Genomic DNA, 27153 nt, shown 5'->3' with positions numbered 1-27153 from the left:
TGAGACAAATGTGGTACATTTCTGCATTAATCTCATATCGGAGTTAAGAAGTTCATTCATTCTAGGATCACCTGTTTTCACCTTTGTTCACGTGCAGGGTGGCTGTTTCAGAGGAATGAGGATAAAATAGGTTTCATGATTCAATCACTTCTAATGAGCTCACTGTCTTTTATTATAGGGTTCAAACTATAACTCTAAACACAACTTTTTAAATGGAGTTTACACGTCTTCCAAACAATGAAGACACTCAGTAAACATGCCTAAATGTGTGTTTAGACAAGTTGCATTTGTGGTCAGTTACCCTGTCCATTGTGTTATTGTGTGGAAGAGGTGAGCGTTGTGTTTTCAGCCATTCTAAAAACAAAGGTGGGTGGCTAATCAGCCTATCACTGACATTTTGACATGTAAGAGTGGTGTGGAAACAGCTTTCTATCAGCCACCCTCTGTTTCCTGTTGTTTTGGAGACAATTTAAGCCCAAAATAGTGTGAACAGAATGCCAGCTAATCCTTGTTGAGTCTAGGCATCGTGAGTCAAATATACATTTAGCTAAACAAAATCTTCCCTTTAAAAAGTGACAAAGTGGTGACTGTATTTGCAAAAAGCCAGCTGAGGGTGAAATAGCTCCCATTCAGCACAGATTGCTTCCCACACCCCGGGATGTGACATACCATCCTTTCATTGTCCCTAACATTCATTTAGAAACTCAGCCTTTGTGTTGACAGAAATTGCACTCAATCAGGGAACGATTGCATTTAGGCTGCACACTCACCCACACGTGGCGCACCTGTGTTTATTTGCGAGCGCTCGCAGTAAATACCAAGTGATTGAACAAAGTGGCAGACGGCGTCCGAGTTCCGAAATTACATGCTTGACCTCAGACGTTTGACTGGCTGAGGGGGTGGTGCAGAGCGAAAGACCAAAATGCGCTTCAAGAGAAAAACAGCAGTTTCATAACTGGAGGTTAACCAAGAACAGCATAAGTTATGATGTTGAGAAATAATTATTCTTTAACGGTGTCATTGTTCTTAGCCACGCTCTAAAGATGGCAATGCCACTTTTCAACTCTTTCTCAACAACCAAGCAACCCCCCCCCCCCCCCCCCAAAAAAAAAAAAAAAATGTGTGTTTGCTGTTATGGCTGAATCTCATTGCTCTTGCAGTCTTCCCTGTGGCCACCAGTAGGTCAAAGTCATCTCTTACCCTATGAAATCAGCACTGCTTGATGGATTTGCACCAAGTCTTTCTACAGACATTCAGTTGTCCAAGCCAATGAAGAATAATGATCACCGTGGCCTCTCCTGCAGTTGCACCATGCCATGAAATTGGGTCCATGCATTCAGATTGCTCTCAGAGGGAATTATGATCAGTTTGTGTCCCTTGTATTTAGTGCTAATTTGAACAGAGTTGCCTCTAAATTCCTTCTTTTGTATAACAAGTGAGAGGAAAGAGTTAAATTGCCAAAAAAACATTTTCCTTTTTGAAGTCTCAAACAGTGCGATCAGATGTCTGTGGAATGCTGCTAACCAGGTGGTCTATTTTCTGTCTCCCAGGTGTGTGTGTGTGTGTGTTATGAAAGACAATGTGAGTTTGGGTTGGGTCCATCCTGTGGGGGATTCCCAGAGCGCAATCTGCTCCTCGATGGGTGGGACCTGTATGTTGCTATGGAATAGCAGGCATCTGGCTGCAGCCCCTTGTTGAGGCTGTGGATCTGGGACAGCAAGGAAGTCATTAATCTCCATCTAGGTGACGTGTCGGCAGAGTAGAGACCAAAAAAAAAAAAAAAACCCAAACAAACTAAATCACAAATGAGGCACATGCAGCCATTCACAGGAGAGCAGCAGACATTCTCGACGAGGTCTCACTTACATCCAATTTGCATCTCCTAGATGCAAACTCAGTCTGTTAAGCACAAGTCAATACTAATCAGAACACCATTCAGGAAGTGTTCCAGCTATGCTTCTTTTAGCTTTGAGCTCTTTTTCAAACAAAAAGATGTCTATGCTGACGATGAAAGGTTCGCTGCCTCTGAGGACACGTGCTTTACAGCATAACGAGCTCTCTAAGTCATGACTGATCCATCCTCATTGAGCTAGTATTCCCCTCTTGTCATGCAGCATGCTGTCACACTCGGTTACACTCTTTTTTTTCATCCGTTAATTTGTAGCTGTTTATCAGTTTGGTCTCTCATTACCGTGTGAACGCTGCCTTCTAGTTCTGAGCAATCAGACCGACGAATAAATCATAACTCGTGCAAATAGCATTTAGGCTTTCTCCCTCCCACCCATCAATTAACACTGTAATTTTACTGCTGGAGAAGCAAAAAAATGTAAATAGCAAACAAAGAAACAAACTAAATAAGAATCAGCTTGGAGATTTTGACAACAGTGTTACCCCTGGATGCGGACTTTGAGCTCTGTAATGGAGACTGTACACCACAAAGGAGCTTAATGTGGCGAGAGGCAGCCAAGATTTTCCCCTGCACTGTACCCCTTTTGCTTGAGAGGCCTCGGTCGCTCACCATCTGCCACTGTGTTTACACCCATCAGCACAGCATCTGTAAGCTCAGGAACATTTCCTACAGACGTGGGCCGCTGCAGGCCGCAACTCTCTCAATCAGTCCGACAAGAACGCTTTTCTTCCAGCAATCTCTTATCTTTCTGGCTCTCAAAGACCTTTGAACCAAACATTTATTCCTTTGTGTGGATTTAACCCCAGTGAAATGGTTTTAAAGCTGAGATGGTGTGAATCTCATTCATTTTGATTGCTATTCAGCTTCAAATAGTGCTGCTTGCTTCTGCGACCTAGAGTATGTAGTGTGTGCGCCATGGTTACCTTTCCACCCATGCTGGATGTTTCATTGCTGTTTATGGAAAACACTCAGACAACATGATTACAGGACACAAATTCTGTTCTGTTGTATTTGCAGTGGATGTAATTCTAATGCTCTGCGTCTTTCCACAACATCATTTTCCCCTAGAGACCCTCCACCCCATCCTGTACTGTGGTTATTTCTGGGCCTTCTCGGGAGAGCTGGCAGAACGTCTGCTGGGAAACGGTGACTGTAAATAAAAAATGGAGACAACCTGGATTTTTTTTTTTTTTTCCTGAGTGGCCAGCTCTTTTTGTTGAATAGCGAGTCGGTGAAACATGAAACATGCTTTATTCATGAACTTACGCTGGGTTTTGTTTATTTCTGCAAAGTTCTCTTTATGTTGGACTTCTGGGATTATGTGAGACGACAGATTGGCAGTTGAGAATTCATTCATATGACTCTGTTTCCTTTTAATTTTACTCAAATAAGCGAACACCTCAGCCTTCTATGCTCCTGTTTTATGAGGGATGCATGCTTGAACTAAGCACCACCATCCCACTCTGAGCTTACACTGATAAATAATACATGGCTCAGACTAACTTGGACACTCCCAAAAGCTGTATGAGGTTCAGCCGAGAGATTATATCCTCTTTCCCCTCCTTTTTTTTTTTATCTCATCCTTTTCCTCCCTCTTACCCCACCACCTGAGACATATTAACTTACACACATGCACGTGCCCAAACTGTTCACAAACAACACACTAATACCCAGAGACCTGGCTTTCAGTGTCATGTAACATTTCAGATCCCTTAAAAATGCAGGGACATGTGAGAGGCCTCTAAAAATAGAAACATTACCATCACTGCTCTTGTGTGGTCCTCTAATTGTCATGTTAGGTGTAAATCCCTGCCCTGTGTGCCTCTGCGCTATCATCACATCACGAACCCTCCACCATTCTGCATGGAAAAAATGTCCTAATGAACCATTTGAGATGGCAGATAAAAGCATTTTCCACCTTTCCTGTCATGGTGGGAGCTGGATAATGAGAAGCCTATTGAGACACAAGTTGACTTTGCCACTAGGCACACCCTTGCAAGCAGTGCAGCATATCAATATAGGGCAAGGTTAAATGTGTCTTCCCATTGTCTAGCTACTGTAGATATTTTTGGGTCAAACCCCCAAAAGGCTTTAAAAGAGATTTGATATTCTCTGTTAATTTCTAGGGCAGCAATATCCACTGCCATTTGAAGTGCAGTATGGAGTGTCTCCTGAATTCTTGCTCACAAAGTCAAAGCCCATTGAACAGGTAATGCAGTTGTATTGAGTTTCTCCCAATGGATGGCAGCTTTCACTGTGAATTATTTTCACTCTAAGAAATATAAAATCTGAACCACAGATGTAGTTTCTGGGTTTGAAAAGCGAAGCCAGTGCAGGAGTTCTTGTTCTTTTGGCTGCTCCTTTTCAGGGGTCACCACTGTTGCCTCCATCTCTCACTGTATCCCTAGCATCCTCTTTTGTCACACCAACCTTCCGCGTGTCCTCATTCACTACATCCATGCATACATCCACGCCCCCGTTCTGCTTCGTTTGTCTTCAGCCAACAGTAGCATAACATTTTTAGGCCAGGCCTCAATTGATCTGACTGGAGATCTCATTCTTGATCATCCACATGTTTGATTTGGAAAAGATTTTTAGACTGGATGTTTTTCCAGATGCAACCCTCCCCATTTTTATTTATTAAATTACCACTGGGACTGTTAATGCTAGGAGTACACTGGGTTTTGGCCCCCTGTGGCAGTATTGTAGGAGTATCTTGAATCTGCATTCTTTTCCATGTCCAACAGGGGGTGACTCCTGGTTCTATTGAGGTTTTTAAGGTTTTGACGTTAATTTATCTGCCATTTTGGGCATGGGACAGTCATGAGAATGTAGGCTGGACTGAATAAGACCCACCCACACAGGCCTAGACACTGGTTTGTGACCCTCTGGCAACCAGCAACCTCCAGGAACCACTCCCAACCAGGTGGAAAATACACATTTTTGCCTAGCAACCAGTGGTTGTTTCACATCCAAAGTGGCGGACAACTCGGGCGCAATGTGCGCATGAGATCTTGTGAATAACCTCAGTAGAAGTCCATGGGAAAACAGCTCTCAGCCCACACCCTCTCTGATCTCAGTAAACATTATCCTGATGACTTCTTGGGATAAATAGCAAGTTTCATGTTATATTGAATAAGTCATGAAGTCCATTTTGTAAATTATGCTCATTATTATGGATGGCTGGATTAGAATCAGAAAGGAGGAATATTCATGGTAGGCTCCTTGGCTCGTGACATTCATCAAATCCAGCCCCGCCCGCCCGGCACGTCCGGTTCCAAAACACTGCTTAGAAAGATACTCACCACAGGGCTTCATAACCAGTGGGTGACACCACACTGCCTTTTAGACTGTTTATAATCTAAACACAGAGGTATGTAAAAAAGAACCTGACTTTTTGCTGGAGCAAAGATTGCTGCTGGATTTTTCCACAGACTCAGCATTAGGTTGGTTTTTTTGGAGCCATAACTGGGGTGATAATTATGAGATAATGCTAGCAAGCTGAGTTAGAAAGCAAGCTATATCCATAGGGTGTATGGGTGCAGCTCAGAAACCTCCTAATTAGTGCTAAGTAACGTACAAATAAAACATTAGAATTTTACTCACCAAAGCTGAAGCACAGAGGACAGGTTGTTAGTACAAATTACAAGGCAGGAAGGCCATATTACATCAGATAACTGCTTTTAAAATGCCGCAAAAGGAACCAATGCCATAAACACAGTAGAGAGGAAATTAGCCAGAAAGCCCAAAAGCATTTTTGTACCTGGTTGTAAACATGTTTACCTGCAGAAAAGTTAGGTATATTAACATGTGAGGGAATCGACTCCCCTTCAAAACCAGCCTCAAGTAGTGATTCAAATTGCAGTTTGTGAGGCTTCACTTTTAGCTTTATGATTCTTTTTGTACACTTTATTGCCAAAAGTATTCACTCACCTGAATTCAGGTGTTGCAATCACTTCCATGGCCACAGGTGTATAAAACCAGGCACCTATGTATGCAGACTGCTTCTTCGTGAAAGAATGGGTCGCTCTCAGGAGCTCAGTGAATTCCAGCGTGGGTACCGTGATAGGATGCTACCTGTGCAACAAGTCCAGTCATGAAATTTCCTCAATATAAATATTCCACAGTCAGCTGTTAGTGATATTATAGCAAAGTGGAAGTGATCAGGAACGATAGCAACTCAGCCATAAAGTGGTAGGCCACATAAAATGACAGAGTGGGGTCAGTGGATGCTGAGGCACACAGTGCGCAGAGGTCACCAACTTTCTGCAGAGTCAATCCCTACAGACATCCAGACTTCATGTGGCCTTCAGATTAGCTCAAGAACAGTGCGCAGAGAGCTTCATGGAATGAACAAATGAATGAACGAGCAGCTGCATCCAAGCCTTACATCACCAAGCTCAATGCAAAGTGGATGCAGTGATGTAAAGCACACTACTACTGGACTAGTGGAGCTGTCAGGAGAACGGTACTTCTCTGACTGCAAGCATAAAGCGTAAAGTTTGGTGGAGGGGGGATTGTGGTGTAGGGTTGTTTTTCAGGAGTTAGCTTTGGTCCCTTAGTTCCAGTAAAACAAACTCTTAATGCTTCAGCATACCAAGACATTTTTGACAATTTCATGCTCCCACTTTGTGGCAACAGTTTGGGGATGGCCCCTTCCTGTTCCCACAAAGTTGGGAAAGGTTTTTCATCCATTTTATTGTGGTTGTGGCAGAGGAAGCAGCATCAAAGACTAAAGCAGTAATTACCAGAGTTTTGATCACTGTGAGGCAGAGCTACAAATCCAATACTGATGTCTTATTGTCATTTACAAATTTAGCTGAAAAAAAGCAGGATTAGCATCACTTTGTATTAGTATTCCTGGTATCCAAGGAATGTAAACCGAACACTCGTGCTGCCTAATGTCACTGCAAGCAAGGTAGATCGGAGTAAATGAACAGGAAAAGAGCAGGTTGCAAAACCAAAACAGTAAGCTGAAATGTTCCATAGTGGCAAAGGTAACTGCAAAGTTAAATCATAAATTCTCAACCTTTCAAATTCCACGTAGTCATTCAATACATTATTGATACAAAAACATGGGAAAGTGCAATTTTTTTTTTCAAAAAGTGAAAGTATCTCCATGGCTAGCTGCTAATTTGTGGTTCAGGGTGAACTGACCCTTTAAGGTTTAAAGCTTTTATATCCACACATGTACAGGCAAACACAGAAGTGGCTGTGCTAGTGGAAATCAATTATTTGCTGTCAACAAAATGGCTGTGTACACACTCACGGGCATATGCATACACACATGCACTGTGGCACATCAGTGTGTACACAAAGAAGCGGATGTGGTAGTGTGAATCAATAATGCTGTGTTGTCACAGGGTGACATGTGAGCCATGGCAGGGAGCAGATGGCCTCAGGGTGCCTAGCTTCCTGTTAGCCATGCCATCCAGTCTCGACACACACGAGCTCGTGCACGCTCGCACAAACACCACAACCATCTCCACTGGGATTTCCCCCATGCAGCTAGCTACACTACTGGCCATTACCAAACAGCATGCCATTATTGACTCCTCTCTGAACTGCCGAGTACTTGGTCTTCCAAAAATGACAACAACCAGATAATGGTAAATAGATTTCTCTGCCTCATCTGTGGAGGTCTGGAGTGAATAATTCTCTGCACCCCGTCCCTAAACATGATTTTTGGCATCAGGGCAAATATCCCACAGGAAATGCGATCTGTTTCAGTCGACACTGAGTGAGGTCAGCCAACACTCGGATGTCTCTTTGACTTGGTGTATTAACACAGCAGACGGGCAGCTCTAAATGTCAGATTCTGTATGCACGTGATTTATCAAAATGTATCATGAAGGAGAAAGTGTCTCCATGGAAAGACCTCTGTGAGATCTTTTAGCACTGGAATTTTTGTTTGCTGACTTCTTTCAGATGGTGTGCAAGCTCTCTCTATTGGCACAGCTCTCACAGCACCGCCCTGTTCCAGTCACCTTTAACAGCGGCTGATTAGGTTTGAAGTCCAGAGAAAACTATAAACTCCTGACGTTTGGAAGATAAAAAGCTTTGCCAAAGGAGCATTGTTCTTGCATCTATGTATTGTTGCAGCGCATGAGTCTCCATTCCAAATTCTCTTGACGTCTTCTCAAAACCTATATCCACATTCTGTCAGGATGCTGCAGCTGGTGCTGTCTGCAGACTATTACAGCTGCATGCTACTTCTGACACAGACATCTCGCTGGTAGGGGCAAACCCACTATTGCCAAGGTGCTATATTACAACAATTTCCAAGAATCTACTCTGCCTCTGCATTTAATTGGTTGTTGGACTGTCACTACACCTTCAAATACTGACAGATACTTCAAAGAAAACACGGAGAATGGAATACAGTAGAACTGACAGTGATTTCTTTTCTTCTTAGGTATTTTATTTCATGTTTCTTGGTATTTTTTGACAATAGAGTGATGATTAATGTCTGCGTATGTTCTAAGGATGCAGTTATTTTATGACTTGTGCCAGAGCAAACTTTTATGGTGCCAAGATTTTGTTATGTCAGTCTTCATTTTGGGTTTATATTGGAGTTTTAACTCCCGTCTAGACGAGGTTCATGTCGGAAAATCTAACCAGAAGTTTAATCAACTCTGCAAATTGACTTATAAACTAAGTAATTCCTTGCCCACATTTGATGTCGGTTGGAATGCTTTACAAAAAAAAAAAAGAAAAAAAGTACAGAAATGTTTCTCTCTCTTTTTTTTTTTAATCAGCTGAATTTTAGTAGCTTACTGTTTTATCACCCAACTCATTTTCTGATACCACCAAGTCCATCACAGCTGGCACTAAATCCCCCTGACCGCCAATGTTTTCCAGATTTGAATTATAATGAGTCCACATTCCTGCACTTCATGGAGCACAGGAGGTTAAAAATTTTCCTGGGTAAAAAAAAAAAAAAAAAAAAAGAAAAAAAAGCCTGGACTTCAGAAGGTGTCTTTGATCAGAAGGTGAGGCTAACAGTGGAGGAGGAGGAGGACAGATGGAAGGGCAAGAAATAAGAGGAGGTTTATAAAGCTATTAAAAAAAGCAATCCTGTCTCTTATGGCCTCGTGTGCCGCCGCCAGGTTGAGATGGAGAGGGCAATATCTGGAAATTGAGTAAAGATGGCAGCAGAGTAAGATTAGGCCACCGGGGTTTAGACACCAAAGAACAGTGGTGCTAATAGAATTCAAGCTGTAAAGTACAAAGAAGGAGATTTGGGAGACTAAGGTCAATCCAAAGTTACAGAGGAAACTTGGATGGAGTTGCTTGTTAAAGTCATCTGACTCAACAATCATCTGATTCTCAGCTGATCCATCTGCTGACTTTAAAGCAGAGGAATTTACTCGTGAAACATCCACATGGGCATTGCATAGCACAAAACCTAAAAATACTGTACATATGGAACAAAGCTAGCCTTATATGTATGTTTTTTTTTTCCTGCATCATTTAAAGTGATGACTTTGGTGCAGTAGCTTATCGCTGCACTGCAGTTTCAAAGCTAGTCAGCTCACAATAGGCAGTCGCCGAACCCCGCTAACGACATTTTTCATGGATTATTCCAGAGAGAAACTCTCCTCTATTATGAAACTGACATGTGCCTCATTAGTTTTCTGTGCATTTTCACACCAGACTTTCACTGTCACAATAGGCAACTTATTATCATTCATCAGGTAGGCTGTGCTTGTTTCCCTTTGGTCTTTACGTACAGACAGGGAAGGTCACAGAGCACTGAGTGAGCCAAGCTGCTCAAGATAGTTCAAACAATACGTCTTTTAAAAGCAGGCTGCACACCCTAGCTCTGTGCAAGGTCTTTGTGAGTCATACCGAGCTCAGACCAATGAAAGGTGAAAGGAAAAAAAGAACTGAAATAGTGTCCACCTCTGCTCTTGCCTGCTTGATTGGGCTTTAATTACATAATTCTTTTCTAAGAAGGATTTAGCCGCAGTTCTTTCATTACATAATTCAAAGGGTTTGCTGTAGTCGTGTTTCTCGCAGCTGACTTGGTTCAACTCAAGCCTCATTCCTTCTCATATCGAGCCTCTCGGGCACAGGCACGCGCGCACACACACACAAGCGAGGTTGTTTGCTTCCACACATCAATACATTCCTCTCATTCCTCTCCCCCAGCCTGGATGAAAATCAGCTGGTTGCCTGAGCTAGGTCAATGAACTTTTCCCCCTCTGTTCCCAGCCTGAGAAGAAAGAGAGTGGAATTCATTTATTGTTCACTTATTGTTTTTAGAAGAGCTGATAATCAAACATGATATGGGCACTGGTCTCAGATTCCTTGAGTGGAAGTGAAATTGCATAAGAATAATCGTTGCTTTCCTTCCCTCCCCTGTTTTCAAAATGACCTCATGCTTCATGTTTAGAGAAGTTTTGTCATGCATTTTTGCAGCTTTAGCTCTCAGCCTGTGGGAAATATGCTTTCCTTCCCTTATCGGTTTTGCTTTGTCTTCACACATGATTTCCCCCCCCCTTTTTTTTAATCCTCTCATGCAAACAGTAGAAAATGAGGACATATGGAGCTCTCTTCCTGAAGTAACAGTACAGCACTGTAAAGATATTATAAGTGAAAATACTGCTTTCAAAACCAAGAAAAGAAAAAAAAAATTAAATAAAAGGGAAATGTGTTTACCTCAACAAGGCACATCTCACATTTTCAGGTTTTTGTCTTCTGTTCTAATTAGATTGAGGTGAGACGGAGACCGGCGCTGAAAGGCAGTGTCACATTTCTGAGCACCAATCAGGGCTGTGAGCAACTTTAATCAAAATGCAGCATGAGTTGAGTTGTTTGTTTTTTTATTGTTAAAGAGAAAAGAATCTGCAGTATTTTTTAGAGGTTTAAAGTCTAAAAAGTGTCAGCATATGTAGTTAGTTTCCACCACTGGCTGTGAATGCCTTCCCCATGACTTTGTGGAAAGTTTTCAGCGCATTTCAGCTCCCATTCTCTTCCACTTCAAAGCTGTTTCCTGAGGGAGCTGTACCTCAAACGGATGATTGTTTTCTCTGACATTATCGGACATCTGAGATCCTCAATCTGCTGCTCTCCGTTCTCCTCACAGCATGCCCTGTCCCAGACTGTGGCCTCTCTCATTTACATGGCTACACGGAGAACGCAGCTAAACCTGAAACCTCGGCCTTGTGTACTCTAATCACGTAAACCGCTCCAGTATCTTGTTGCCAAAACTGACAAGCTTTCATTTAGGGGCTGAGTTTTCAAGATGTCTCCTGTATGAAAGAGGAGACTACGGGAGGCCCTGGGTGTCTAGCTTTGATGTTCTAATACTTTCTCCTTCACTGACATGTTTAATTCTCTATTAGATGATGTTACACTCGACTTGTTTGCCTGTGCTTCCTAAATTACAACTTGGGGATTCATCAAAGGAAAAATAACATCATTCCCACTTTTTTTTTTTTACTTAAAACTTGCCTTTTTATGGTTTGCCTCTTCTTATACTTGGGGCTAAGATTTAGGAGTTGCTTAATGGTTCAAAACAAATACAAATCTCTTAGTTACAGTGTCTAACCAACTGTAGCTCTCCCCTGCTGCTCCCCCTCCCTTTCTCCATGGTATTAGTATGACTACATGTTTGGCTTGCCTCGAGTCTTTCCTAGTTACCCGAACAGACTCTGTGATTTAGCCATACTTGGCTCTACCACAGAGAAGCCATAGTCTCACACCAGACAGTGATGTCATTCCTGCAGCGTCTACCACAGAAAGTGACTTAATGCTAACTACGCCATTGAGGTCCTTTACACTGCCTATCACGGCTATCTGAAAAGCCCCTTTCTGCACATTAGGATTATGTAATTCTGGTACATCAGGGGCTCAAAACAAAGAAGCTGCAAACACAAGACCACAGTGACTGAAAGCAGAACACGTCATTTCAAGTGACTCCATTTTTAGGGGCAAGTTCAGAACAGTTAGCCACCACATGCATCTCACGTGAAGTTTAAAGCCCTGCTGCAGATGGTGTTCCCACACATCCTGGTCATTACTCCATATACAGTAGTCGTTTTTTTGGCTCGGAACAGTCAGACACTATTTTTGGAGCGGCTTTCTAAGAGGGTGGTTGTGTGGTCTCAACAGGGGTCAGCAGTTCTGACTTTTAAGGCTTGAAGCGGCATGCTGCCTTTGTTACAGGAAAGGAGCCTCTCCCATGGATTGTGTTTGTTACAGGATAAGCAGTAGGCCACTTGGGAATCGGTTGCTTCCCACGGTCTCTATCAGGAGTTTCTATCTGAACTAATCAGTGATAGTTCAACAGTTCAACTACAGGGGTTCTCCTAGAATAAGAGGTGGTTCTTGAGCACAGCAAATACAAAGCTGATTTAAAGCTGATAGTCATTTGAAAGTAAAACGCTTTGCCTCTTTGTCTAATCATTAACTTATACTTACCTTGCCTTTTGTTCCATTGAGGCCTTCTGCATGTTTTAAATGCCACTTTCACTTACAAAGTGGCGCTTTATGCAAGTGCCCTTTAACAGTGCTGTGAGTGCAAAACCTGAACAAAGCAAACCAGGATGGAAAGTCTCACATAGTTTTCTCATTTTGAAACAAAGCCCCACAGTTTATTGGCTTGCACACTGCTTACATGGATTTTGGAATTGCGTCACTGGATGTACCATGCAAAGCTTTCTTGAGAAGAACACAGAGCTCTCAGACACCCGAGTGGCAGACATCCTGTCTTTACTAAAAAGCCACTCCAGCCAGGTTTAATGCACTTCAAGCACACCCACACATGCGGACGATGACTCAGCTGCCCTTTTCCGCTCTCTGTGCTCTTGCCCGTCATCTGTGGCCTTTTAAATGGACCGAGCAGCGGAGATGAGAGTTGTTTTATTAGATTGGGAAGCCCTGAACTAGGGGCTCAGATGAAGCCTCTTGTTATTTATAGCTGCACAGCAGTTGCATTCCTTCTATCTGGCAGGACTCTGTCACTTCCTCCTCCGTGGTGGGCCGGATGCACTCAGCGCAGACATCCTGAGGCAGACATCCTCATTTAGCTGCCTTGTATCTATTTGAGGGAGGCTTTGGGCCTAGGTTTTGGACGTTATGAAGGATTTTGAATCTAATGTTCAAGGTCAAACCACAAGAATGGCTCATTATAAAAAATAAAGAAAACTCTATTGGCTGAACTGCAGAGGTTTACTGTCAATGGGGAAAAAAAAAGATTGTCTCTCTGTGGCTTGCCCTTTGCTCTGATGTCTCTTTGCTCTACATGTAAAAGTGATTGTGTATAATACACTCTGAGCTTAGGTGTAGTCTGCTGATAAACCATGAATGTAGGGGGGAGAGCCAGTGCACTCTGCTCCTGTGCACTTGCCTTCAATCCTCTGAGACTGCAAGGTTACCCTGTCCTTCATTTCATGTTGGATCAAAGCTGTTCAGTAAAAATCAATGGTCTCAACGAGAATAAAGGAGCACATAACTGATCAGTCAAGGCTGCGAATGTTTGTCAATTCAAAATCTGTGGATATTCGCCCCCAAAAACCTCGGAATAAATTTTCCTCCTGCTGTACAAATTGGAATTGTTTTACTCCAATGTCTCACCTACTCCTCCTCCTCCTCTGGATGGGATAAAAAAAAAAAGATAAAAACAAGTTTACTGAAGCATTACATATCTTCAGAGAAACCAAAGTCTCCTGTGTAAAGTTCCGGCTCTCATTTATCTGGTAAGTTTAGACAATGAATAATGGAGACAATTAAAAAAGACACACACACAGAGTGTCACAAGGAGTGTGTGTGATTTACTGCCGATCACATTTCATGTTCCAGTGGAAAAGGCTGACTCCCACGGGAGAGCGAGCTGTTTTGTAAACACACAAGTGCTGCAGCCGCCGTTGCTGATGCAAATTTGAATATTTATGAGCCTTTAGGGTAGCATCCGACGTCAAAATTGTTTCTCTCTTTACGCTTGACTCAGATGTAATGACTGCAGAAGGTTTGAAACCTGAGTTTGCAGTGAAGCGCAGGTAGGGTCATATTAAAAAAGGTCTTTCCTTTCTACCATGTCATGATCCCTCTCTGTCAGACCAATATTATACCATATTCTATAGCTTCCATATTGTCAGGCTACTTCAAAGGATAACAATTCATTTGTGGCATTTTGAAAGCATGTAGAAAGTCAATAAAGCTTTTTACTTTCAAAGTTTACTCAAGCATCTTCCAGAAGCTCATTTCATTGACTATTTCTCACCAAAATACTATTTGGTTTGTTACTGTATCTGCTTGGACAAATGCAGTAAAGGTTTTTTGTTTTTTTTTAACCACCTTAATCAATTAAAAATTAACTGTGGGTCTATAAACTGTGTACTCCTGCTGCCCAGATAAATGGGGAGGGTTGTACTAAGAAGGGCATCTGGTGTAAAATCTTGGCCAAATCAAACATGTTAATGATTTAAAATAAATAAATGAATAAGAAAATGGATTTAGCCACCTTGTCATGACCAGCTGGTCTGTGGTGTCTTCTTTTGAAGCCTCAAATTTTGGCATTTTGGCCATTGCAGTCTAATTCTTTTGACACCGGATATGACAGAAGCATGCTCTGTGTTTTTTTTTTTATTAGTATTATCGTACTGAACACGGGGCCATAATTTACAAAAGTAACATCATGACGCGCTAAACAAGTCTTCATACTATTGAATTTACGATTGAGACCATAAACTCATTGCGTAACTGTTTACTGGATTCATAAATCAAGTCAAAAGTCATTTTCTCATAGACTTCAATACAGTCTGACTTCTTTTTGCAATCGGAAAAGTCGCCCCCTGCTGCACATTACCAAGAATACAGATTGAAGTCTCTGTCTCGTTGGCTTCAATTTTTCAGACTCGGAGGACATCGGCCATCAGTCTGTTATATACAGAACTTAATGTAACAAACTGAAATGATTTCTTCTGTTCAGCCAGCAGAAAAACTGAAGATGTTCAGTTTGATTTCAAAATGATTTTATTACCTACAATAAATGACTTTTATTTTATGGACAAATATGAGAATGTTGAACTACTGCCATAGCAAGTGTTATTCTTCCTCAGGCTGATCCATTAAATGTATGCGCATTGATTGGGCCAGATTTGTGCAGCTTGCCATCCCACTTTGTCACACTGGGCTGTGAGACCGTGGTTTCCATGTGTTGCAGTATTGTCACAGGGTAGTGAAGGGCTCAGTGTCCTCAGCTCCGAGCTGTTTGCTGCTGCTGACACAGGGGATTCACCGAGTAATGAGTGTTGCAACAAACTCCTCCGTCATCTGATTTTTGCTGGATTGGTCAATGGATGCCACTCCAGAGAATTGATCGAAGTTGACCTTGCTTCAGGACAAGCGCTTGCAGCACTGTCACTGTTATTGTGTCTGGACAGCTGAGTTTATCTGTTTTTGTTTGTTTTTTTTAATCAGTATTTTCAAAAAAAAAAAATAAGAAGAAGAATAATGTCTCCATGTGAAAACGAGAGAGAGGGACAAAGAGAGAGAGATGTATATTTTGATTAGAACAGATCAATTACAAGAAAATTACACCCTTCCTTGCATTTGTTTTTAAATCTCCCATTACCTCCCCTTGGATCCTGAAATAGGAGTTTTGTTTGACTTTAATTAGCAGTGGAGAAGTCTGCAAGCTCATTAAAAAAATCAAAGAAGGGCAGCAGGAGCAGCATATGCAATTTTATAAGTATGCTACTATGTGAATGCTTAGGAAATAAACAGAGCGTGGGGAGAAACTCTGTTCAGGGGTGAATATAGCAGTGAAGCCACAACGGGCACTTTAATTACAAGTTGAACTTTAACCTACATCCCTTTCTCTCAGTCTCAATCTGCCCACAATTACCCACAGAAGCTTCCCAACACAGAGACCATTGCCTAATCATTTTCTGTTTTGGCAAAGTGCTGCTTGTGGTTTTAACGGAGCTAGTCAAGCGCACAAGATCACTCATTATCTTCCACAGAAGCTGTGGGATCATTCCCAAAAGTAAAATGGGGGAGCAGGGGGGGTGATACCCAAAGGATCTGGGAAATGCTTGGTATTTCCTGTTGCCCATAAAATAGTGTAAGGCCATCCGAAGAAGGCAGCTGTGTAAAATCTCTTTGTGTCCATGAGAAAGACACTGAGCAAAACCCAGAGGTGTAAATCATGTGAAAAACAAATCAGAGGTTGAGGATAGACTCTCTCCCGCTGGTGGGAAAAGCAAATTGTGTGTGAAGTTTCCAGCCTGGGTAACCGTGACACTCAGGCAGCGAGTTGCCACCCCTCAGCTGCATATGGGATCCTCTCAAGTCCTCCCTGCTCAGTCCAACTCTTTTGCTCTGTATGGAATTCTCAACAGGATTCATTGTTTGCAGTAAAAATGAAGAAAGGGTGTGTGTAAACCTGGCCAGGCATTTTCCCATTGACTCCCAGGTCTCTGTAGGCTGGTGCTGACCTTTTAAAAGCCACTGATCCAAAAAATGAATACTGTAGAGAACTGCAGCCTGGACTTTTATTACCCAGATGCACACCTGCTGCTGATGGCAGATGGCTTTGCTGCAGGGCAAATATGAGCTTTTGGGGATTATAAAGTCTTTTGTTGGAGATGTTTTTTGTCCTTTCCTGTCCCCGTCAACTTTCTGTGTCCTCTTTTCCAGCTGCTTATCATTATTTCCTTCAAAGACTCTGATTTTCATAATGACAGTCAGCACAACAAGAGAAAGGGGGGCAAAATACAAAGTGCCAAGGTTTGTTTTTTCCACACCACTCATATGTTTGTGGCAGTACTGCTTGCTAATGCGGGGGCAAAAAAGTTCCAGGAGCTGAACTGGAGCATTCCTCAGTCTCATGATATCCACCTGACACCCCCTTCCTCCCCTCCCCGCTCCTGTCTCTACTTCCCAGTTCTCCCCTGAGTCAGCCTGGAGTTATTACCACCCATGCCCTTGTGGGATTCTTTTAAACATCCATCACAGCTCATATGAAACTCTTATTATAATTGCCAGCTTTTGTTTCAGACTTAAATAGATGATAATCTATGGCGACTGTCTGGGACATATCAAGGACACACATCATGAGTTTGCCATTTTGGTGAGCCTTGCTAGTGGCTGGTCACATGCACTCCTTGCTGCTGGCTTGAGTTACAGTTTCAGCAAACTGTTATTTTCCAGGAGTAGGTGAGAAAAAAAAAAAAAAACACAACGGTGTTTTTGCCAATCAGCACATTCGGTTCAGCTACAGGTCTGACCGAAGAGTTTGTTATCTTATTAATACCCGAATCCTGGAAGGGGAGACGCGTGTCATCACTCAAAGAGAGAGACTGTTCAGAGTGCTCCAAAATACAACTTTGGGACATTTTGCTTTCCACATCACCAGCGAGGCAGGATGGTGGTGACAGTTGGTCCACCGCTTCAGTCTAGATTGAAATATCTCAAAAACTATCAGATGGACTGCAATGAAATTTAGGACGGACGCTCATGATGCCAAGAGGATAAATGTGTCAACGCTTACTGGATAGACGGACACAGAGTTTTTGATTGGTGGAGGGTGGTTTACCCAAAAATCATAGACTGTATATGAAAGATGGACATGCCTCAAATTTAACAGTGACTGTCACCATCTTTTTTTGTTTGTTTATTCAGAGCTGAAAGTGACCATATTTGGATGACAGGCTGGATAGGTGATAAGTAAGAAGCTTTTCTAGCAAGCTAGGCTAGTAAGGTGTAGCCATAGATTGTTTGGGTGCATTAGATATCTGCTACTTAATGACTATACAAATAAACTAGAATTTAACTTACCAAAATGAACTTTTTGGATGGTCCGTTATCCCATCAGCATATCCCATCAGCTTCAGCTCTACTTTATGTTGACAGCCTGGAAACATATTATAGATGGTTATTATAGTGGCTGGAGACTGCGACGTGACTAAAATTACTGCGACCATGTGCACTGAACTTGTAGTCTTGTTGCCTTTGACATCTTTTGTTTAAAGATGGGGAGCAGGTCTCTAACCACTCGGAGTCGGTTGCCGTCTTCAAAGTGACTTTGGCAATAAAATACGGCACCAAAATGGCAGTAAGACAGAGTCAGTCTGTTATCAGTTTGCAATTGGATGGGGTCAAGTTGGCAATTGCATGCTATCTGTTTATGATTTTGCTGTCTACATACACAGAAATTCACGTTAAACAAAAATTCACATTAACTACTTACATTCAGAGTCCAGCCAAAACCTCATAAATTTGAAACAGAAATTCAGAAAGTCTTCCAGAAATAGTGATGTCGTTGCTGCAGGATGGAAATTTTATTGCAAAATGACATAGGCGCTCGGCAACTTTGCGTTTATATAGAAATATAGCCAGAATGCAACTAGTTGGCAACCAGCTGAGTCAAGTCCCCTATTGCAGATGCATCACAGACAAATTGCAGGCATCAGCACAGAGTAACTCAGATTGATTCCTACGTACTAATTTGTCTGTGTTTATAATTTAGACGGTGATAATTTGCAACCCTTTGCCTGAGAGTGACTGTAGTCAGACTGCAATTGTTTAAGGAGACAGGCTGCCTTCCACCAGAGAACCTGTGCAATCATTTTGTAATGTAAAGTGGTCTCCCAGAAGTTGAGGGTGTTGCACACTCAACATCTGGGTGACCAGTTGGTCACTGCAGCTACTTGCAATCATTTCCAAAAACCAAAAAAAAAAAAAAAAAATCAATACAATTACTGGACAACCACTTATTTTTACTAGTTACAAGGAGGCTGGCATTTTATTTTTACTGCAGTGTGGCAGAGCCAGTAGGGATCGCATCATTGCAGTGCCATTGTGAGTATACTTTAGCTTTAGCATTTAGCTCATTTAACAAAGCCTTATAGTTTCACTGAGCTGTTAGCATTCCTTTAGACTCTTGTCTCTAGCCCGGGGTACTTGAAAACACTCAGCTGTAACAAAGAAAATGCTATGTGGTAAAAGATATTGCCGGTGATTTACGAAGCACAGCGTGTTTTGACATCAGAGGGCCTCGAAAAAACTGCTGATCCTTCCTCCCTTGTGTCACCAGCCCCCAGCCTCAGGAATGCCACAGGACAGGAAGGGAAACAGGAAATACTTTTGTCTCCCCACAGCAATTCAGAATGGATGCCTCCTTTTTTTTTTAGTCCTTTTTTAGTTTCCTTTTTGTTTGATAAAAGGAAACTGTGTATTAAAATGTGACACTAGTGAAAGAGCGTATAATGAATCTTCTACCAGATCAAGGTCAAAAAAACATGTGTTCCACTAAAAGTAACACAAAACATAATTACTGCAGGTAAATTGACTTAAATCGAGACAGATTAAAATAGAATGCTAATATATCCCCATGAGAACTGACACGGTAATGTTGTAGTGAATCAAACTTAACAATTCACCACTGTTCACAGATCTGGTCAAATTACAGATAGAGACTTCAAAGGAGCTCAGATGTACGGCTTCACAACACACCTACTAATGTGGTCAGCCTCATAACAAAAGAAAAATATTCAATAGGAGTTGTTCCCTAAAGCTCCCTAAAATTTACTCTTTTGTAGTTTGGTTCAAGATAATCTACTGCGTGGGGCTGCGGGGGTGGGGGATAGCGCTTTGCACCATTACTTCCTGTCCAGCTGTTCCTGCTGTCACTGCTTATAAGCAGATGTCTGTATTTCCTCATCTAAGACACGCAGCTATGGTATGTGCTCCACAAATCCTCCTTCTGTACGCTCACATTTTTATGGGGCCTCTTTTAAAAACTCCCGTTAGCGGCAGGAACCAGAACCCACTGTGACACTGTGAGCAGCTTTAATATATTCATGCTTGAGTGCTGAAATGCTCATCCACATGCCAGAAAAAAAAAAAAAAAGAAAAGAAAAAAATTGTTTGCGAATGGACTTTTTTTTTTTTTTGTTGGTGATTCCCATGTTTGGGTAGTATGTGTTTCTGAGTGGGTTGAGTCATTGTGCGTGAAAAGCGTAGGAGGGTGTGAGAAACGATGAACGGTAATGGATCTGCCTGTCGCATGGGTGTAATAACACTCTTTTCCCACCCATGTTTGGTATCAGCTAAGGGATTTACATTTTAAAGGATCATTTCACCCAAGTTAGAAAAAAATTTTTGCTTACCTCTGCTGTTTTTTTTTTTCTTCTTTTTTTAACTATATATTTACCTATAAGATTTCTGCTCAATGCATGGAAGTGAATGAAACTTGACCATCTGAAGTGAAAATGTACACTATATTGCCAAAAGTATTCACTCGTCTGCATTCACACACAACTTGAGTAACATCCCATTCTTAATCCATAGGGATGATATCAGCCCACCCTTCGCAGCTATAACAGCATCAGCTCTTCTGGGAAGGCTTTCCACAAGGTTTAGGAGTGTGTTTATAGGAATTTTTCTTCTAGAGGCGCATTTGTGAGGTCAGACACTGATGTTGGATGAGAAGGTCTGGATCACAGTCTCTGCTCTAATTCATCCTAAAGGTGTTGAGGTCAGGACTCGATGCAGGCCAGTCAAGTTCTTCTACACCAAACTCACGCATCCATCCATGCATCCAGGTCTTTGTTTTGTGCACTGGTGCGCAGTCATGTTGGAACAGGAAGGGGCCATCTCCAAACTGTTCCCACAAAGTTGGGAGGATAAAATTGTCCAAAATGTCTTGGTATGCTGAAGCATTAAGAGTTCCTTTAACTGGAACTAAGGGGCTGAGCCCAACTCCTGAAAAGCAACCCCACACCATAATCCCCCCTCCACTAAACTTTACACTTGGCACAGTGCAGTCAGACAAGTACCGTTCTTGTGGCAACTCCAGACTCATTCATTCATTCATTGCCAGATGGAGAAGCGTGATCATTTCTCCAAAGAACACGTCTCCACTGCTCTAGAGTCCAGTGTGTCCGACACTTTGTGCTTGGTGATGTAAGTCTTGGATGCAGCTGCTCTACCATGGAAAGCCATTCCATGAAGCTCTCTATGTGCTGTTCTTAAGCTAATCTGAAGGCCACATTAAGTCTGGAGGTCTCCAGTGATTGATTCTGCAGAAAGTTGGCAACCTCTGCGCACTATGTGCCTCAGCATCCACTGACCTTGCTCTGTGATTTTATGTGGCCTACCACTTTGTGGCTGAGTTGCTGTTGTTCCCAATCGCTTCCACATTGTTGTAATACCACTCACAGCTGATTGTGGAATATTTAGTATTGAGGAAATTTCACAACTGGACTTGTTACGCAGGTGTCATCCTATGACGGTACCATGCTGGAATTCACTGAACTCCTCAGACCGACCCATTCTTTCGCAAATGTTTGCAGAAGCAGTCTGCATACATAGGTGCCTGGTTTTATGCACCTGTGGCCATGGAAGGGATTGGAACTCATGAATTCAATAATGTGGATGAGCAAGTGAATACTTTTGGCAATATAGTGTATATGTAATAAAATCAGAAACAAATTATCCTTATTATGCTCAATAATCCACAGGCCTTTCGGTGCTTGAAAAGATCAAACAATTAATTATTCCTGTAGGTACTGCATGTGTAGCCTAAACTTTAGATATGTCTCAGTCCTTTGTAGCTTTTTACCTGCAATTTTTTGTTGTCAAAAAACAATTAGATACTTCTAAATAAGTTCCTGCACTGAGCAGGACCGACTGACTCATTCCTGTGTTGGAACAGTTGTGGCTTGGGATGTAGAGCATGTTGAAGTGTGCTTGGGAAAGATACTGAGCCCTGAGTTAGGCCTGATGCAGTCATTGGAGTTTGACTCCTAGACTATGGACTTAGGCAAAGAATAAAGTGTTACATGACAGGGTGAATGGTGGTTGTAGTAAAAGGTGCTCTGAGTGCTCAGTTAGAGTAGAAAAGCACTATATAAATACCAGTCCATATTGCTGAAAGCATGAAAACAGTGGATTCTGTTTAAAGACAGCTTCACGTGCACTTCCACATGTCAATCAACCAACCTTCTTCTAAAAATAGTTTGTGTCAAATGCAGAGTTAACCCCTGTTTGAGCAGCATTTGGTTAAACCTGCATTGACCAGCTGTTTGAGGCAATTGCTGACCTTTTTTTGAATACAGAATTATTTATTTATGCCTGTTCTTAACAGACCCACATTTCCACTATGAACAAATGAAATACCAAAATTATTCAAGAACTAAAAAATAATTCATGCATAGGTAACCACATTGTTTGGAAGCCTAATCTGTCTCTCTCTGTCTCTCGTTCTCTCTCTCTCTCTCTCTCTCTCTCCTCTCTCTCTCTCTCTCTCTCTCTCTCTCTCTCTCTCTCTCTCTCTCTCTCTCTCTCTCTCTGTCTCTCAGGATGCATTTGTGGAGCTGTATGGCAGACAGAGGGAGTCCGTCTTCAGTTGCTCCTGGCCCTCCATCAAGACAGTTTTCGGCTTGGCTGCACTCGGAGCGGCCAGCCTCACCATCGGAGCATATCTTACACAAAAGTGAACAAGCCCTCTTTTTCAATCAGCTTCACTTTTCATCTCAGCATCCTCCTCTTTTTCCTGGTGCCTCTCCTTCTTTTTCCTTTTTTTTTCTCCCCTTTTTTAAGATGCCCATGACCCCTCAGAGACAACCTTCAGACTCTTCTGAATCTCTTCAAAGCCTCTCCCAGAAAACTCCCTCTTCCCTGCCTCTTTGTGTCAAAACAGACACAAATCAAAACAACTGAAGAAACCAGAGGCAAAACCCATAGAGCAAAGGATGCATTTTAGATGTAATCACACTAAGCTGACTACAACTGAGGAGAAACAAGGAGTGCATGTTTTTCTTTTCTTTTCTTTTTTTTTTTCTTTTGCTCTGCCTGCTTCAGTATGAGTTATAGCATGAAAGTAGAGTGTTAGTTTAGACATTGCATGTGTAGGTCCTTCGTGGCGGTGGTGGCAAGGATGATGATGACGATGATGCCAGAGAGGACGAAGCTGCGGTCCTGACCCCTGCTCGTTAGGGTGAAGGACCCCATTTGAACTGTGGACTCCAGTTACCCCCTTCAAAGGACTTCCTCCACACAACAGCTGCTCAGAATGTGTAATGGAAATAGCTCGCTACAACCGACGCAGTGTGTGTCTACTCCTTTCACCCCTCAGACCGCTCCAGTGAACTCTGAACACACTGCTCCATTATACTCTCCCCGGCCTGTGATGGAGGACAGGCTGGTAGAAGACTGAGCTCTTTTGCAGTGCTTTGAAAGCGCCTGTGTTGGTTTTAATTTTTGCAGCAAACCAAATCAAATGGTTTGCATGTGGAGTGGGTTTTTTTTTTGTTTTTTTTTAAAAAGGAGTTCAAAAAAAATTATGCAAAGAAGCCTGATGGATGTTGCAGAATATCATGAGAAAGATGTGCAACACAAAAGCATGAGGTAGAAGTAAAATAAACTCTTTTTTTTTTTTTTTTAAAGGAGTAGGGTCTTGCAGCATCAAGAGTTTTAAGTTCCTGATATGACTCCTTTTCTAAAATCACTGCCCTACAAAATATAATCACAGCTTGTACTATTAGCACACAAAATGGCTAAAAATCTATCAGTTCTTGTTTCATTTCTTTTCTTTAATTGAATGGGCTCGCCCAGGTTTCAGAGCTGACCCCGGCTGAGGACTCACAGTGACCTGGTAGCGCTAAAGAATAAACTCTGACAAAGATGGCTGAACCGAGGACAGTTTCTCACAGATGACTGAGCGGATGGAAGAAGTAAAGCCAGCAGGTCCCATGTGCTGGAACCTGAGATGTCCCTTCTCTCCGGCCCGCAAATGCATCCACTCATTGATTTGTTCCTTTCAGCCTGGTTTTTATTGATGTTTGTCTTGTGTTGCAGTCCAAAAATTTGGAACCACTCACAGGCTCCAAAATACTTTGTTGTACAGAAAGTCGCTTTTGGAAAAGTGGTTTTATTTCTCTGTCACTAAAACTCTCCAGCTTCTTTGTTGTTGCATGAATGAAAGGCATTGTCTTAACACAATGAATACCCACTATGTGTAACCATATTTATAACAGAATAGGCTAGAGGGCAAGAAATAACAACAAAGAAGTTGCTTTTTTTTTCTCTATTTATTCAGAGGTACCAGATCACAGATTTTTGATAGTTTCTTTCTCTCTTTGCTATTCTATGGAATCACACTGTAACTACGTCATTTCCTGGCTGCTATTATAACAAGAAAAAAAAAATGTTTGAAAAAGTGATTTTCTGTGTTGTATTATCATTGGCTTAAGGCTGCTATACTGTTGATTTTACTTACAGCTTAAACTGCCACAATTTTACAGTATAGTTTGAAAGAGAGCTGGAAACCAAAGTTAACTTGTATTAATCTTTGATTTTAAAAAAAGAAGAAGGAAAAAAAAAATACATAATAGCTTAAGGAGAAAACACGTTGCTTCAATTCACTGAGAGTCTGTCCAGTGAGGTTTTGTGATCTCTCTGTGGAGGGTTTGTCTCGTGTTACTGTACTATATTAGCCTAACTTTTGTCAACTTTGTGCTCCAATGATAACTCAGTGCTTATCTGTAAAAATGTTGACCTGCCAGACCTAAACCTTGTCTCAGCTCTCACTTTAAAAAGACCCAGTTGTCATTACAACAGCTAACAGTGTGATATTTGATGTGTGTTTGTGTGCGTGTGTGTGTGCGAGTGTGAAACAGGGTGATATGAGCAGGAATAGGAAGACTTTAACAGCAATATACTGTAATTTTTTTTATACTCCGTGCATATATGAATGTAGCACTATGGTTTCTGTGCTGTTTAATGTCTATAATCACAAATCTGTAGCACTTAAAAGAAAAAAAAAAGTGAATTGTGTTTCTGTTGTTTACTGCTATATCCACGATAAGCTAGTGGGTTCATATTGTTCCTAATAAACCCGATTTCTCCAGCAGATGCAGAAGTGCGAGTTTGATGCTGCTTTAGTGTCTTATTGATTCCCATCTTCGCGTCTGAGCCAGTCAGCAAACAGAATAAGAGATGCTTTAGGTGAAGGGCAGCGCACCAGCTGTGCTGTTTTGATTATCTGTTATCCATCACGGCTCTGCTCTGCATAAGCCTGGCTGTGTCAACGTGACAGTCTCCTTGTGAAGGACTGTGCAGAAGCGGCAGCCGCACCCCATCAGACATCAAAGCTGTCCCCAAACACTGCAGTTGTCAGCCTCCCTCCTCTGCTCCATACGCTGCTAAACGCGAGTGCGAAAACCCCAAATGCCCCGCGGCCAGGTTTTGTACACCCCCTGCCTCTGTTCTGATCACACTTGTCTTCAAAGGCTACGGCACCCGGGCTGTTCGGTGGAATTTGTGAAAAGCATGATGCAGTAAAACTAATGTTGAAAGAGTTGAGTGGGTGCAAGAAAATGAGGGGGTGAGGAGTGAAAGAAAGCGGTGATGGTGCTGTGTACAGATATATCCCCGAGGAAAGCAACAGCGGAGGGAAGTTCATTTGGGCTGGAGCCCCCACCCCGCCCCGCCACGCAAACCTCCCTCTCTCCCTCTCACACTCGCCATGCATATAAAATGCATGACATGCTCTGAAGAGGAATTTTAAATCAAGTCCTAGACTTTCAAAAGAGAGTCCAGTGTGGGTGTGGATGGTGAATGTGTGTGTGTGTGCAAAGAAAGGGAGAAAGATGGGCAGTGAGAAGAGGAGGGGGGGAGGGTGGTGAAGCCCTTGTGCTTCTTCTGCTTTAGGGCTACAAGGTGTAATGGAGGCTTTCCCAGAGCTGGATATCACAGGGGAGATTGGGAGATCAAAGCAGATTGTCTGGATTAAGTCTAGTCCAGTTTTACCCCTCATTTGGAAGTCCATCAGATCCACACATGCTACCTTTGCCTCATTTAGAGGCAACCCTTAAAAACTTCCTGCAGAAATCAAGCCACTTCCTCAAAGGATTTTATTTATTTATATATATATATATAAACAGACTGCATGGTTATCATTCATCTGTTATTGAAATGTAAATATTGAATGAGGCAGAAGAGGTCCTTTTCATACCAGGATGGGATCAACTGTAGAAAAGCCTCATGCTGCTAGAAATTTGTACTACAGTGTCACCTTGTGGGTGCAACACATATGTTCAACTAGCACCTAATGCAAGCAGCCGTGGGTTTGTGAAATGTGTCTGCGAAGGGCTTCTTCCTTTACAAGAAACGGCAGCTGATTTCACCACGCGGATCATCTTCAGATATAGAAGAACTACTGGTGTTAAAATTATGTTTTAAAAAAAAAAAAAAAAGTCATCCTTTTCCAAGCACACGCTGGCACACATGGTTGCCTATCCCTGCTCTGAAATATCCGCAGGGCAGCATGCCACGAAGAGAAAAGGCTCCGGGGCTGGAAGCTCAACAGCTTACAGCGCCGGGGATGTTCAGCTGTCTGTGGTTGGTGAAACATTTGCTGAAGGAGAGGAAAAACCTGTGAGACAAGAATCTCAATCTCATGATGATGAAATAAGACCCTGAAAGTTTTTGGTATGACTACCAGCTACATACTGATTATGTCTTTAAAATGTACATGTGAGAAAACTCTCCAATCACCAGCCACTTCATTAGGTACAGGCTAGTCTGGGTGAAGACTGCAGCATTTTGTTGAATCTATTTTTACCAAGAATGGAGGTAGCTCTGAATGCAAAAACACAGGGCTCCAAGCAAGGTGGCCAGCGAGTGTGCACACTCGCTATAATGTCTGCATTTCAGGGTTTTGGTTCATGTTATTAATTGCTGGAAGGGTGGGGGTGTTAATTTAGGAAACTATTGCAACAGTGTTTTTGAGAGCTAACAGTCCATTGTGAAATATGAGGTTACATGATCATGTGTGTGCGGAGTTGCAAAGACTTGTGTCCAAACTGTGTGGCGAGCATACATTTTCAGAAAATTTAGATTCACTGTAATCTAAATGTATTTAAATGTGCATAACAAATAATGTATATAAATAATTAAAATCAGTTTTCTAAAATCAAAAGGTATCCAGCTTCTAAGAACCCCCAACTATTGAAAAGCATTTAATTTTTGGTATTATACACAACTTTATTTTCTTTTTCACTTGTTTTTTTTTTCTATTTCACCTTGCAATTCAATTCCAAGCTTACTAAATATCTTAAAAAATATAGTACTACTGTAACATGTGCAAGAAAAATGCTATAAAAATACAGCCGAGTTGAGCTTCAACATTGACAGCTTCAGGATCAATACGTCCTGGGAGAGTTCACGTCGTGGATCCAGCCTCTTCCTGTAAAGGAAGTTTGATTTTACTGATGTCACGAGCATAC

The 27153-nt window shown here is 42.0% G+C and overlaps 1 protein-coding gene across 1 annotated transcript in view; it reads left to right on the top strand.

Annotated features, from left to right (window-relative positions):
• Positions 1-24776, top strand: part of LOC115796080 (apoptosis regulator Bcl-2) — a 28242-nt gene extending 3466 nt beyond the window's left edge. Inside the window, exon 2 of the mRNA XM_030752312.1 lies at positions 22225-24776. Coding sequence (XP_030608172.1) covers positions 22225-22362 — 138 coding nt within the window. The 3' untranslated portion in view covers positions 22363-24776. The remainder of the gene's footprint in view (positions 1-22224) is intronic.
• The last annotated feature ends 2377 nt before the right edge of the window (positions 24777-27153 follow it).

Source organism: Archocentrus centrarchus, chromosome 17, assembly GCF_007364275.1.
Source record: "Archocentrus centrarchus isolate MPI-CPG fArcCen1 chromosome 17, fArcCen1, whole genome shotgun sequence".
Lineage (NCBI taxonomy): Eukaryota > Metazoa > Chordata > Actinopteri > Cichliformes > Cichlidae > Archocentrus > Archocentrus centrarchus.
The sequence above is the reverse complement of the archived record's forward strand: the minus strand, read 5'-3'. Positions and strand labels throughout refer to the sequence as shown.